A 14507-nucleotide genomic window follows, 5' to 3' on the forward strand; every position below is an offset into this window, starting at 1 on the left:
TCTTCTGAGGGGTGGAACTGAAGATGTCCCAGTGACCTGATGCACCCCCACATTTTTCCCCATGCTGCCAGACTGGGCAAATCACACTGTGGAGGAGTTTCTCCCCAAAACTCCTTGCTCCTTTGCCACCAGAGGGAGATGCTGCTCAAGGTCCAGATACTGTGTGCACCTCCAGTGCCTGGGTTATGGGGTCGTTAAGGCTGGAAAAGCTCTGAGCTCATCCAGTCCAACCATTCCCCAGTGCTGCCAAGGCCACCACTAACCCATGTCCCCAAGTGCCACATCCACACGACTTTGGAATCCCTCCAGGGGTGATGACTGGAGAGGAGAGGGAGGGTCAGGAGGGTGCTGCTGTGGCATTGCACTGGGAGCCAGTGGGAATGAACTGGTGAGCTCTGGGATATTGGAGGTGGAGTGCACTGGAGTCCTCCAGTGAGTGCCTGGAGGAATGGGACCATGGCTGTGGGCATCTCCTTTTACTTCCCAGGCATCACTGAGCCATGGGGAATGTTTGAAAATCACTGTCAGGGTCTTTGCCCTCTTCAGGAGAAGTCATTGACCTGTAAATATCCCATGGTGCCTTCATGTCCAAAGGTGTGTGTGTGAGGGGAGATGGCCCAGCCCACACTGGATGCACGATGGGACCCTGGGGGTTTGGTGGAAGTGGCTCCAGCTGTCACCACTGTGGTGCTGAGTCCTGATTTTGGTGCTGTACCCTTGGAGCTGTGCCCAGGTGGGTGACCTGGTCACTGCACACTCTGCTTTGTCTTCACATCAACCCGTGGGGTGCAGAAATCCCACAAATCCCAGGTCACTGCTCTGTGTGGAGCAGCACAGAGGCCTGGGCCAGTCCAAACCCAGGATGGAAAACTGCAGCTGGCAGAGGGGAAAGGGACCAACTGCTCCAGGCAAGCTGCTGATGTTGTCTTCAAACGTTCTAAACGCTTGAAGAGACCTGGCCAGACCCTCTGCCCCTTCTGCAGCATCTCTCATGAAGCTGTTTTCAGACGAGGAATGATCCTGACCTAGACCAGGATCTGCCCAGCTTTTGGGGGTGCTCATCACCAACGTTTGGGCTTCAGCCACTCACAGAAGGGCTGGAGCAAGGGGATAACTCCATCAGACAGATTGTCCACTGCTTTTGCCTGCTCTGGAATAGAAAATTTCTGCTCATTTGCTTCCTGTGAACCTTTTCCATTTTGTTTCTTAAGGAAACCTTCTTCATCACTTCAGAGAGGTGGAGAGTCATGCCCCAGCCCAGGAGAGCTCAGTGCCACAGGTGAGAGGAGCTCTCAAGGGCAACATGGGAGCAGGAACAAAGCATGAGTTTTGACAATGCAGGGAGTGACCCAAGGGCTCCCCAGAAGAACTGGCCGTGCCACTGTGGTGTTCTAGAAAAGGAGCAAGCAGGCAGGAACAGAGGCTCCGTCCCTAAGAAATTAAACAATACCCAGGTGAGTGCCTGGGCTTGGGAACGTGGCTGTCCTGACTGCTGGCACTGTCCCCTTGGCTTGTTATTTTTAATGGGTCACGCTTGTCCCTCTTTCAAGGTGAATTAAAACAAAGCAGGATGGAGTTGTACCAACAGGGCTTGAGTGTGGGGCAGCAGCCCTGCCCCAGCCCTGCTGGGATATCACCTTCCAGCAGCCCAATTTTTGAGCACTGTCCATGGGTGCCAGGTTTTGGGCTGGGTGAAAAACATTCCCTCCAGCTCCAAAACGATGTAACACACACCCCCCAAACTAGCCCAAGAAAGATTTCCCTGGAAAAAAACATCTTTTCCCTTCCAACAACATTGAAACACAATACTTGGACATTACAGAAAATAGACATGTTTGCCCTGGGGCTATTGTTATTTGTTTGGGTTTTTTTCCAAGCTGAAACTTTGGATTTTTTTCCCCCTTTAATTAAATTTGTTTTGCTGCAAATCCCTTTCTGGTGCCTTCAGTGTTGCTGTAAAAGGCAGGGCCCAGGCTGCAGCTCCATGCCCATGGCTCCAAGGCTAAACAATACCACAGAGGGGGGGAGCAGAGGGTAAGCCCAGCTAATCAGGACTTGCCTAATAGGACCGAGTGCTTAATGAGGACCCAGGGACTGTGCTTCCCCAGCTGGATTTGGCTGGAGGAAAATGCTTTGTGCTCTCAGCACCAGGTTTGAGACGGCTCAGTTCTCTCCAATGTACTGGAGCAGTGTTTTTTCCCTCCTGTGAATCCATCCTCACTGGACACAAGACAGATCTGTGAGGGATTTGTGGGGATCTAGGGGTGCTGGAGGATCTGAACAAGACCCTGGAAGCAAAAGGATCTACGTTTTGCTCAAAGGGAGATTTTTCAAGTCAAAACACTGTTTATACCTTGATTTTCCTAAGCAAAGCCACCAAAGGCCCCACCTGCTCCCCTCATGTCCTTGGAGCTCCCTGAGGAGCTTTGGGGGGATTTTAGGGATTGACTTCAATAAATAACAGCAAATGTTCCACTATTTTGTCCTGGAGACCTGTTCGGATTGTCTCTGTCCCCATTGCTACACCCCACATCGAGCTGGGGTGTGGTTTTGGGAAGGGCATGGGACAGGGAGGGCACCTCAGGCCTTTCCCTGGTTAATGAGGGAGATTTGGAGTTCAGCATGGGATGCAGGGCAAGGTGTCAGGGGGTTGTAGGGTGTGCCCAGGGGGGTGGGTGCTGGGTACGTGGTAGGTGGGTGCAGAGGTGGGTGCAGAGGTGGGAGGTGGTCTGCACACAGTCAGTGGGTGCAGATGCAGGTGGGCATCCCCACATACACAACAGGTGGGTTCAGGAGTGGGTGGGTGTGCAGATGTGCACAGTGCTGGGGTGCAGATGTGAGGTGGGTGCCAAAACCAGTGGGTGCTTCCACCTGCTGTGGAGTGCTGGGGTGTGTGTGGGGCAAGCGGGAGCCGTGACCAGGGTTGGGTTCTCTGTCTGGTGCTGGGTCCTGGGTCCGGGTTCGGTGCTGGGTCCAGGCTGTGCTGAGCTGGAGCAGGGGCTGGATCCAGGTCAGGAGCTGGGGTTTGGTCCAGGGTAGGGTCCATGTCCGTGTCCATACCTGGGGCCAGGTCTCGGTCTCTCACATCCGAGCTTTCCACTGCGTGCTTGGTCCAGGTCCTGGCTCTTGGACCGGTGCTGGGGCTGTGCCGGGTCCGTGTCCAGGGCTGGGGTGAGGTCCGGTGCCAGGACCGGGGCTGGGTCCCGGTTTGTGTCCGTGCCCAGGTCCGGTCCGGCTCAGGGTGGGGCCCCGATCGGGTGCTGGGTCCCGGTTTGGGACCGGGTCCAGCTCCGTGGCCGGATCCCGGTGCGAGTCGGTGCCAATGCCGGACCCGGTCCCGGTGCGGATCGGAGCGCTGCGAGTGCCAGTGTCGGGGTGGGGTCGGTGCCGGTCCCGGTGCAGGTCGGAGCGGAGTCAGGGCTGGTGCCGGTCCCGGTGCAGGTCGGAGCGGTGCTGGGGCAGTGCCGATGGCCGGGTCGGGGTGGGGTCGGTACCGGTGCGGATCGGGGCGGTGCCGGTCCCGTCCCGGTGCGGGTCGGGGCGGTGCCGGTCCCCGTCCCGGTGCGGGTCAGGCGGTGCCGGATCCGGTCCCGGTGCGGGTCGGGCGGTGCCGGTCCCGTCTCGGTGCGGGTCGGGCGGTGCCGGTCCCGTCCCGGTGCGGGTCGGGCGGTGCCGGTCCCGTCCCTGTGCGGGTCGCAGCGGAGCCGGGGCGGTGCCGGATCCGGTCCCTGTGCGGGTCGCAGCGGAGCCGGGGCGGTGCCGGCGGCGGTGCCGGTGCGGGCCGGGGCGGGGTCGGTGCCGGGGCCGAGCGGAGCCGGGCGGGCGCGGGGAGGGCTGAGGCGGCGGCGCCTGCGCGGGGCCATCGCGGCGCTCCGCGAAGTTCCGCGGGGCCCGGGGAAGTTTGGGCTCGGCTCGGCCCCGGCCATGGCCTTCCGCCGGCGGGCCAAGAGCCACCCGCTCTTCAGCCAGGAGTTCCTCATCCACAACCACGCCGACATCGGCTTCTGCCTGGTGCTCAGCGTCCTCATCGCCCTCATGTTCGAGGTGAGACCCCCCCGCCATCGCCCCCCGCCGGGACCGGCTGTCCGTGTGTCCCCACCCCGGGGACGAGGTGACCCCCCTTGCTGTGCATGGGGTGTCCCCCTGGGGCTGTCGCAGCTCGGGGCTGTCCCCACCCGGGCCAGGTGCCCCCATCCCGCCCGGGGCGGGGGCTGTGGGGTGCGGGACGCCTCTGTCTGGGGCTCGGAGTGCCGCCCCATTCATTGCCCGTGTCTCACGCACACCGCAGAGGTTCCCCGCACTGCCCCGGGGACCCAGCCCGGTGCCGGCTGTAGGGCTGGCACATCCTTCTGCCCCCGCTCCGGCTCTGCCGGGGGTCCCTGCCTGGGGAGGGGGAGCACAGGCGGTGTCACAGCCCCTGCCCCAAACCCTCCGCAGCTGCCGGGGTGTGCCAAGCACTGAGGGGCACCTCAGCCCCGCACAGCGAGAAGTCTGATATTCCCATCTCTTGGAAATGTGAAGATTTTTTTTTTCCTTTCATTTTCGCCTTTTTTTTTTTTCTTCAACAACAGCCCTTTTCCAGGTGTTTTCTCCGCAGCCCGCGGACCCCGCCGTGGGAGCACCGGGGGTTCCTGGGCCTGGGGCGGACTCCCCGGCCTTTCCCGGCCGCGCTGCGGGCCGAGGGGAGGCAGCCGCGGGTACCCCCAGCCTGCCGGGCCGCTGTCCCGCCACCCCAACCCCGCTCTCTGCCGCTGCTCCTGCCCTCTCCGCCTGCTTTCCTTCCTTCCCCCTTTCCGTGCGGCTTCGCTCGGCTCCGGGCATCCCACGCCGAGGCACCGGGCCGTGGTCAGCGGGACCCCCCCCCGCCTCCCCCGCCGAACCCTCCCCTTCGGCAGTGCCACGTTTCAAAGCAAATCCGGATGGGAAAGGGGTGGCCGGGGGGCCTGGCGAGGGAGGAAAGGCTCCTTCTGTAGCAAATCGCAGGAGGAGGAAATCCATTTCCTTAATTCCTCCCCGCTGGAACCCCCTGCTCTTCTATCCCCCTCTTTTTTTTTTACTGCGAACTCACTGAATGGACGAGTCTCTTGCAGCACTCTTTCAATGTCCTTGTGCATGTATATATATTTATTTAAGGGTTTCAAAACCGACCCAGGAGGGCCAGCTGTATTTCAAAGCCACATGCAAATGCTGCAAAGTTGGGCTGCAAGTTTCGTACTCGCTCTTTAAAAAGAAAATGCCACAGAGGCTGCATATCTGTCTGAGGGTTTCTCCCTGCAGATGGTTTTATTGCATATTGGGAGCCCCATCCTGGAGAGGTGGTACCTGGGCTTGCTGCTGTGGTGCTTTTGGTTGATACAGTGCGGTGAGGGCAGTTTTGAAAAACGTTGAACCCCTCCGTGGAGGTGGCAGCAGGGAGGGGTTTGTGGTGTTTCTGTGGTTTTTTAATGTCTTTTGATTAAGTCTCCCTTGGATGCTAAAGGCAGCAGTTTGCTGCTCTCCCAGCAGATCTCAGGGAGACAACGCTTGCCATGCCAGGGTGGCTTCCAGTGCTCCCTGTGCCCAGCAGCATCATCCCTGCCTTCCCCTTGGCAAGAGGTTTGAGACAGCTCTTGATCCTTGTGGGTACTTTAGCTTATTTTTATTTTATTGTTACATTTGTTCCTTCTGCTTTCTTTTCCCCTGGAGGAGAAATCAGCCTCTGCTCCTGCCCAGCCCTCCAAACCATCCGTGCCCATTTGTGCCACCTCTGTGGTGAGTTTTGGTGGCAGCTCTGATCCCTTGCCACGGTGATGAGGACCTGTCACTGTCCCCTCCCCTCCTCCTCTCGTCCCTGCTTCCCACCCTGCAGCTGAGCTTCCACCTTCCCCGATGCCCGTGGCCACAGCCAAGCTCAGGCTCAGCGGAAAAGGCCGAATCCTGCTCACAATAGGCTGTTTCCTGCAGGGAAGGTTTTTTTGGGAAGACACAAATAAGATTTTTAACCTTTTCCCAGGCATCCCTCAGGAGCAGACTGCTCCCTTGTTCCAGCACTCTGCTTGGGGTGATGCTGGGGGGTTGCCACAGGTCTCCCACTGCCCAAGCACTGCATAAGCTACACCTTGAGCATCTTTTTGGGTGCACAACCTTTCCCTGTCCACGCTCAACTCACCAAGCTGGTAATTCCTCTGTGGCAGGGAGCAGGTATCAGTCACGATGGGATTTGGTGGCGTGAGGCTGCTCCTGGGTGTTACAAGTGTGTTGGGTTTGATTATTCCAGTGTTGCATGTGTTTTTGAGGATCAGAAGTGTTGCTAAGGGAGGGAAGCCCCAGGCTTGGATGGAGTTTCCCCAAAATGAGCTGTCCTGAGCTGGGCACTACAAAGGGTGTTTCCTTCCCACCCAGCCCTAAGCCTTCAGGCCGTGAAAACACACCTGGCTGTGCAGCTGCCTGGTGCCAGAGAGGGATTTTGCCACATGAGCACGGCTGCTGGAGCCCAGAAAGAACCCCACCCCCCTCTCTTTTTTTGGTGAAAAACTATTTTGAGTGATTCTGTATAGAAATGCGAAACAGGTGCTTCTCAGCCTCATGCAGAAATTACTTTGCATATCTTTTTCTACCCTGCTTTGCAGAAAAATTAAGGCTGGGTTTCACTTGTGTCCCACCGAGGTGGCTCCTGTGAGCAGTGTTGGGTCAGGTTTAGGGGAAACTTTGCTGATTTTGGAGAAGTTTCTATATTAGATGGGAGCTGCTCTTTTAATCTCTTAAGGTGGGGAAACTGAGGCTCAGTCTTATGCCTGGGGTGATGAAATAAAGCTATAAACCATTGTTTTAGAAGTGGTTGCATGGCCTTGCTGGGCTTTCCCCCTGTGCAGATCGTGGGATGTGAGTCACGGGCTCCCAAACTCAGGGTTGTGACACTGTCAGAAGAAGGCTGCTGACGAATGAGCTGCTATTTCCAGGCTTCCTGCTAAATATACTTTCCCCTTCCCGCTCCCCTCCGTAGTACTCTAAAAATTAAGGCCCTCCCATTGTTAATGAGGGAAAACAAAATATGTTCCTGCCTCCCCTGGTCTTTGCCAGATGTGGGAACTGAGGCACGCAGGCGTCATAAGAGTTGAGTAGCTGGGGAAGAGTGGAAAAAAGGTAAAAAAAAAGCAGGATTTAGGTTTACTTTTAAAAAGGGAGTAAACAGGAGGGAGGGTGAGGCAGTGGAAATGGTGTCGTGCTGAGGGATGAGTTTGTCTGTGGGGGCAGAGGGGCTGCACCGCCCTTGGGAAGGGCTTTTTGTCAAAGCCAGATGTTTACTTGGAAAGACTTTGGTCCAAAGTTTGGGCTTTAGTTTAGTTCAGAGCCTGTGTCAATCCATGCTGTGGATCAGCAAGTTTGTCTTTCAAAAAGCTCTGGCTAGGGGGAGGAAAAGAAACCCAAAGTTGTGAGAAAAGCCTTTGGACAGCATTTTATTCGTAATTAGTTTGAGTTGTTTTTCAAGCCCTGGAAATATTTCCCGGCTCTGACTGCAGTAAACTCCCCCAGCCTCCCCCGCCAGAGGTTTGGAGCTGCTTCCTTCCTCCAGAGTGGTTTAACTCAAGCAGGACCGTGGGGATGGTGGCATGGGGTGAGGATAAATCCCACTGGGATGAGGCTTTGGAAAAGGTAAAGGTGTTTCACAGAATCCTGGAATTGTTCGAGTTGGAAGGGACCTTTAAACTCATTTCATTCCAACTCTCTGCCATGGGCAGGGACAACTTCTGAGCTCTGAGCAATCTGTCCCAGATTGCTCAGAGCCCTGTCCAGCCTGGCCTTGAACACTTTCAGGGATGAGGAACCCACAACCAATCTGGGCAAGCTGCTCCAGGAGTTTCTTGGAGTGTCCTGAGGAAGGATGCTCAAAAATTGTCCCTCATTCCTGAAAATGTCAGTGTTTGAGAGTTGCAGTGGGTATTTTCTGGGAGAGGTGCTAAACTGCCTGGGTGTGTGTGCTTAGACACCTTTTTAAAAGCCACTTGCACATCTGCACAAGTGGAGTTGGGATTTTGATGTGGAGTATTTCATGGCAGGGGTAAAAACACCATCTTCCAAATTGCAGGATGGGGCTCTGAGCAGCCTGGTCTATGAAAGGCCTCCCTCCCCATGGCAGGGGGTTGGAACATGAACTTTAAAGTCTCTTCCAACCCAAACCATCCTCTAAAAAACGATGGGGAGAGCTTTGCTGCTCTGTCTTAGGCAGCATTCTCCAGGCTAGGGGGTGTGTGGATTTTTCCAATCACCACATTATCAGGGAGTAAATGCCTGATGGTAGGCAGTAAATGTGTGGTAGTGCTGGGATTGCTTGGCTTTATGTATTGCTCTGCCACCCAGGGCTGCAAGGTGGATGTGCTAATTTGATTTCTGGCCATGAGAAACAGCCTCATCCCTGTCCTGGCTGATTCAGGCATCTCAGGAAACTCTAGTCTTGGTGGACATGTTGAGTTTTACCTCTTCACCATCCATCTGCACTTTGGTCCTTGAGTTAGGGGCTTTAGCCAGCAGAAAGCCACTCACTGCTGAAGATGTGGTTTCTTCTTCATGGCTGTAGGGAGCTCCCAGGACAATGTTTCCCAAATTTACCTGGTTCAGGCAGGCAGACAGAGTCATAAAATCATTAATGTAGGGAAAACTCCCTAAGGTCATTGAGTCCAATCGTTTCCCCTGCACTGCCAAGGCCACCACCAACCCATGTCCCCAAGTGCCACATCCCTCGTGTAAGGCAGGATGAGGCTGGAATGAGTGAGGAACATCTCCCTCTGTGTAGAGGTGCCCTTAATGCAGGTCAGGGAGTGGATGAGAAACAAATCTACAGCGTTGGCTACGTGGTCCTTGCTCTGTGTGTCCCATGGAGACAAATCCCTCTCTCATCCTCTAAAAAGTTGTGCCAGGAAGGATTAGGTTGGATAGGAGGAAAAGTTTCTTTGCTGAAAAGGCAGTCAGGGATTGGAAGAGGCTGGAAGTCGTGGAGTCACCATTGTTCAAAATTGGAATTGTTCAAAACTTGTGTAGATGTGGCACCTGTGGACATGGTTTTGTGGTGGGCTTGGCAGTGCTGGGGGAGCAGTTGGATTCCATGATCTTAGAGGGCTTTTCCAACCTAAATTATTCTCTGATTCCATGAATTCTGCCCCTGCCAGTAGCAGTTGAGTGGCAGCTCTGGCTCTACTTGCTGCCCTGCAGGGCAGAAGCGTGCTCAGCACTTCTTTTCCCATAGCAGCATCTTGTTTCAGAGCAAACATGACAGCGAGTCTTGTGCCTCTGAATAATCCTCACATTGCTCTTCCCACTCCAAACTTCTGCTTTCCCTGGATGCCTGTGAAATGTTCAAGGCAGGCTCTGAAGAGTTTTGCCATCCCTGATGCTCATCCCTATTTCCCAAGCCAAGGAAACGTGATTTTTGCCTTGCAGATGCCTGCTTCTAAGAGATTACATTTGTCTTTGGTTGTTAAAATATTTCACTGAGACTTTAGGAAACAACCTGCTACCCCTCTGTAAGGAAAGGTGGAGGAGTGCTGGCGTGGCTCCAAAGCTGTTGGTGGTTCTCCAGCCCCCAGGAAGCTAAGGCAGGTGTGGAGATGGGACAAAGCATTGCTTAATGCTGGAGTGGATGGAGAACCCTTTCTACCAAGGAAAGAAGATGAGGAGAATCCTTGGAAACTTGGGGCTGAGCTCTGTCCTGGCATTGCTTCCCACTCTGGAGATACTCTGGGGTCATTTTCCTGGACTCACAGCTCTGGCTTGTTTCCTCTCCAGCAGGTTAGGAGGCTTCACCTGGAGATGATGTCTTGTTCTCAGCTGTTTACAGCAGTGGATGGCAGCCAGGTGCTCGGGGAGCTGTAAATCCATCAGTGCCTGCTGCTGTTAGCACGTCCATGGCACGGCCGCCCATCCCTGCAGCACCACAGCCACCGCTGGCTCCATTCCCTTGTTTCATGCCCTGTGCCAACCTGTGGCAAGGTTTGGATGTAAGCTCAGGTCCTGGGTGTGCTGTACAGCTCTGGGATGAAGCAACTTGGCTTTCCCAGCCAGCAGGGTCTGTAGGAGCCAGAAGTGTCTCCCTCAGCCAGCCTGAGGCCAGGCAATGCACTTTTTCCATTCCCACCCCGAACTCTGCCCATGGTCTCTGTCTCCTGCATCTACTCCTCCACAAACAGCACAACATGTGAGAATTCCTTTTTTCTTTTTTAAGTGGAAAAAACAATAAAATCCCCAAACATCACAAAAACACGCCATGGAGTTTGCTGTCCCCAAGCCGGGGCAGCCTGCAGCGGTTGCTCAATGCCGGTGGTGGCAGGATGGGAGCACTTGGCAAAGTCCCCCTGTCTCCCCCACAAGCTGTGGAGCAATTTCCAGCTGGGATTTTAATAGCCTGCAGCTCTGAAGCAGTGGCAGCTGTGTCTGTGTGGAATGCAGCTCACCTCCATCGGTGTTTGACGGGCACAGGAGTTTTTGGGAATGGTTGTGTTTGAGGGTGGGTGCTTGTGAGGCATTGGAGGGTTGGCTGGGAGCCACTGGAAAGGGAAAATCTGGTGACCTGCTGCCAGTGTGGGGCTGGATGGGATGAAGGCATGCTTGGTGTTGGATGCCTGTGCACTGGGATTTGCTGTAGCCCCAGCTTGAGGTTGCTTTGGTTTCAGAGGTGCAGTTTTGGGGTGTCTTGTGGGGTGGATGCTCTGTCCCATCCCCACAAAGCCTCCTACTTTGCTGCTGGGGAGGATCATTCCTTTGAATTACAAGCAATTTAGTCAATGGCCACCTCTCTGGTGATCAATGACAGGACCAGAGGGAAGGGCTGGAGCTGTGCCAGGGAAGGTTTAGGTTGAATGTTAGGAAAAGGTTCTTTCCCCAGAGGGTTGTTGGGCACTGAACAGGCTCCCCTGGGAATGGTCACAGCCCCAAGCCTCACAGAGCTCAGGAAGGGTTTTGACAATGCTCTCAGGCACTGGATGGGATTCTTGGGGTGTCCTCTGCAGGGACAGGAGTGGGATTTCAATGATCTTGTTGGTCCCTTCCGACTCAGGATAATCCATGATTCAATTTTATGATTCAATAAATGAAGAGTGAGCAGCACAGCCTTGTGTTTTGAATGCCCTGATGTCTCATCCCAGGTTTTTTTTCCCTTTCTGCATATGCATCTGGGATCTTGTGGGTGACCAGTGTGAGTTTCAATGTTTCTGCAAGTGAAGCTGATGCCGACACATCTCCCTGGGTGATTTGCCTTTCCCATTATGATAGGAAAAAAAATGGTCAAGAGGAATGGATTTAACAACTGATTTGCTTCTTCTCCCCTCTGTGTCTTTGACAGGTGACAGCCAAGACTGCCTTCCTGTTCATCTTACCTCAGTATAATGTTAGTGTGCCTACAGCAGGTGAGAGATGCCTCTGCTCCACAAATCCCGAGGGAATGTTGAGTCTGGTCTGCCCCAAATCCTCATTTCCAGCTGGCTTGGCTCACCTTCTACTGATCAGCTACTCAGGGTCTTGTCTGGCAGTAAATGCAGTTTGGCAGAGATGTTAAAAATAAGATATTCTGGGAAAAGCAAAGTTTGAGTGGCTCAGAGCAGTCTGATCATGTCTGCCAGCCCTCATGCTGCCAGGGTTGGGAGGAAATGCTTTCCAGGGAGTCTGGGGGCTTCTTCTGTCTTTCTGCCATGGCCAGGCCACTCTGCTCCCTGCAGGGTGAGGATGCTGCTCCAAGCCTGGTCAGGCCGAATCCATCTGTGATTGCCTGCCTGGAGCAGCTTCTGGTCCTCCTGAGGTGCAGGAGGGATTTACCTCTTTGCCAAGCACCCTGGGCTGTGCATGTCATCCCTGTCCTGCTGATTTTTGGGGATTGCACCTGGAGAGGAGGGTGTGGAGATGCACGTGGTGCACATCACCCCTGCTCCAGGCAGCTTCTGATTCACAGGGAGTCAATTCCAGGAGGCTCTGAGCCGCTGCAGCTCGGAACCAAATGGACCAGGGGACGTGTCTCAGCTCCCAGGCAGGAGGCTCAGCCCCTGGTCCTGTTTTGGCTGCTGGTTGCTGCCTCCCTGGCTCAGAGCCCCTCTGGATCTGGCAGGCATATGGGCACTGGCATGGAGACAGCAGGAGGTGGTTTGGGTAAAGGCCTGGGCTCAGGATGAGCCAAATGCCCGGGGCACAAAGCCTGGCCTGGTGGCAGAAAACTGCAGTTAATTGGGAGTGTTTGAGTAATCATCCAAAGAAAGAGCAGGGTGCTGGGATTAGTGGAGCTACAATGAGGCAGACATGCGGAAGATAAAAGCTCTGCCCTTAAAGGCTTTGGTTATGGCTGAAGGAATCATCCAGATTAAATTGTGGTCCCTTCTCCCCTGTGGCACAGTCCAGACAACTTCCGCTGCTGGTTTTTAAGGGATTTATTTGTTCCTGATACGAGAAGTCCCAGGGGACACAGGAACACCTCCCCAGGACCAGGTATTGGGGTGTCAATATAGGATATGAGCTTGGTGCAGCAGCATCTTGGGGGCAATCTAGATTTTTCCAAGGCTTTCCCACATCCCCCACAGCTCATGCTAGAGCTTCTGACGTGCCCTGGAGAGAGGAGGCAGAGCACATGCACATGATATTATTTTCTTTGACCTTGCAATTCTGTCTTTTACCTTGCTCTGGGATTCAGGCACCATTTTTACCTCTGGCTCTGCACAGCACCAGTGGCTCCTCAGGACAGGATGTGTTCATAAATCCCATTCAAATCTTAGAAATCTGGAATGAAGCTTTGTTTAGGGTAAGCAGGGCTGGTGACAGAGCGGTCTCTTCCCAGCTCTGGTATCAGGAGAGGACAGACTGGATCAGGGTGAGGGAGAGCAGCAGCAGGGGTGGGGTGGGCTGAGCTCTGTGTGATGATACTTCCTGCAGCCCTCCCAGCTCTGCCTTTTCCCATAAGCTTCAGGGCTGCAAATAGTCACCTAAATGCAGATGTCTGGGGTATTTTGGGTGCTGTTGCATCTCCTGTTGCTCCAGAAGAGCACAGCCTCCCAGGGATCCTATTTCTCATCCACCAGCCCTGTGCTGCTGCCTCAGATCTCTGAATAGCAGAAGGCATCTGCATTTAGGCAGCTGAATCCCGCTCCAGCAGTTTTCAGGGAGGAGTGGGAGATCATAAGGAAGTGTTAAATCATAACTGAGGGGGTGGAAATCCTATCCCAAGCCCTGATGGTCCCAGTGGGGCATCCCTGATCCTGTCACCTGCTTCAGCCTCCCATGTCTTCATCCCTCCAGGTGACAAATTTCCATCTCCACAGGCAAGCTGTCCCCAGCAGGGGGAAGCTTTTGGTGTCCCCAATGTCCCCTCCCTTGAGGTGTGTACCTATTAGAGGGGAAACCACCCACCTCTGCCATGAGCTAAACCTGCAGGGAGCTCTTTTTCCCTACCACTGGCATAGTCATGACCTCTCTGGTGTCCCCATCCAAGCCCTTACCTGGAAATCCTTTGGGCCACGGGGGTCTGACCCATGCTTTGGTCTCTTTGCAGATGGGGAGCTGGTCCAGTATCACTATGGGCTGAAGGATCTGGTCACCATCCTCTTCTACATCTTCATCGCCATCGTCCTGCACGCCGTGGTGCAGGAATACATCCTGGACGTGAGTGCCTTTCCCTGTCCTGTGTCCTCCAAACACCTCAAATCCCACGGGGGCTGTGGTCCTGCTGCAGCTCAGTGCTATTCTGGGGGTGGTCTGGGGGCTGAGGTGATGATGAGTGAGCCTTCATCTCTGGAAGCTGCTTGGGATGAGGAAGAGAAGAGAGAGAGAGAGTTGATTGTGGCTCACATTTTCTTGTTGTTTGTCTGTCTCTGCTCCTTCCCAGAAAATCAACAGGCGTCTGCATCTCTCCAAGGTCAAACACAGCAAGTTCAATGAGTCAGGGCAGCTGGTTGCCTTCCACCTCACCTCTGTCATCTGGTGCTTGTACGTCGTGGTGACGGTAAGGCCCAGGCCTGGCTGGCATTTGGGTTTCCAGGGGGAACTGTGGGCTCTGGAGCACAAAACCTCACTGGCAGCAGAGTCCCCGGCCAGCTTCTGGGCCAAAACAGGCACATTTCAGTCAGTTTGGGTTTCAGCTGTGGTTGATCTTTCCAGCCACTGTGTGAGGGCAGTTTTGGGAAATTCTTCTCCTGTATTGTATAAGGCAAAGGTAAATGGACTCTGAAATATTTTTGGACTCAGGCCCCAAAAATCCTGCCTGTCCCCATCATCTCCATCTGCTGCTCCAGGACCTGATGCCTTTCTCAGCTTCTTATTTACCTTCTTATGTACATTCAGCGCCTTGAAGTTTTGGGGTGCCTTTTGCATGGCCATGGGGCTAACAGGCAGAATTTTGGGGTCCTTCCTTGCCACACTGATGATGAGGGAATCTTTGAAAACAGAAAAACCACACTGTTCCTTGGGGATGTGTCAACCCAAAGAATTCAGAGGGAAAGCTGTCATTTTGGGAAGGGAGGGGGAGGCAAGAACAGGTGGTGTGAGACAGATCTGACTGTTTT

At 54.4% G+C, this 14507-nt stretch overlaps 1 protein-coding gene across 4 annotated transcripts in view; it reads left to right on the forward strand.

Annotated features, from left to right (window-relative positions):
* Positions 1-14507, forward strand: part of TRAM2 (translocation associated membrane protein 2) — a 23554-nt gene continuing 9047 nt past the window's right edge. Inside the window, exons 1-4 of one of the 4 annotated variants that reach the window (XM_063423422.1) lie at positions 1-3402; positions 3442-3538; positions 3572-4044; positions 11312-11375. In XM_063423422.1, coding sequence (XP_063279492.1) covers positions 3045-3402; positions 3442-3538; positions 3572-4044; positions 11312-11355 — 972 coding nt within the window. In that variant the 5' untranslated portion in view covers positions 1-3044 and the 3' untranslated portion in view covers positions 11356-11375. Of the gene's footprint in view, positions 4045-11311; positions 11376-13498; positions 13609-13831; positions 13949-14507 lie in introns of those variants that run through there. The other 3 variants (XM_063423405.1, XM_063423417.1, XM_063423408.1) reach the window with 3 other exon arrangements.

Source organism: Prinia subflava, chromosome 2 (genome assembly GCF_021018805.1).
Source record: "Prinia subflava isolate CZ2003 ecotype Zambia chromosome 2, Cam_Psub_1.2, whole genome shotgun sequence".
Classification (NCBI taxonomy): domain Eukaryota; kingdom Metazoa; phylum Chordata; class Aves; order Passeriformes; family Cisticolidae; genus Prinia; species Prinia subflava.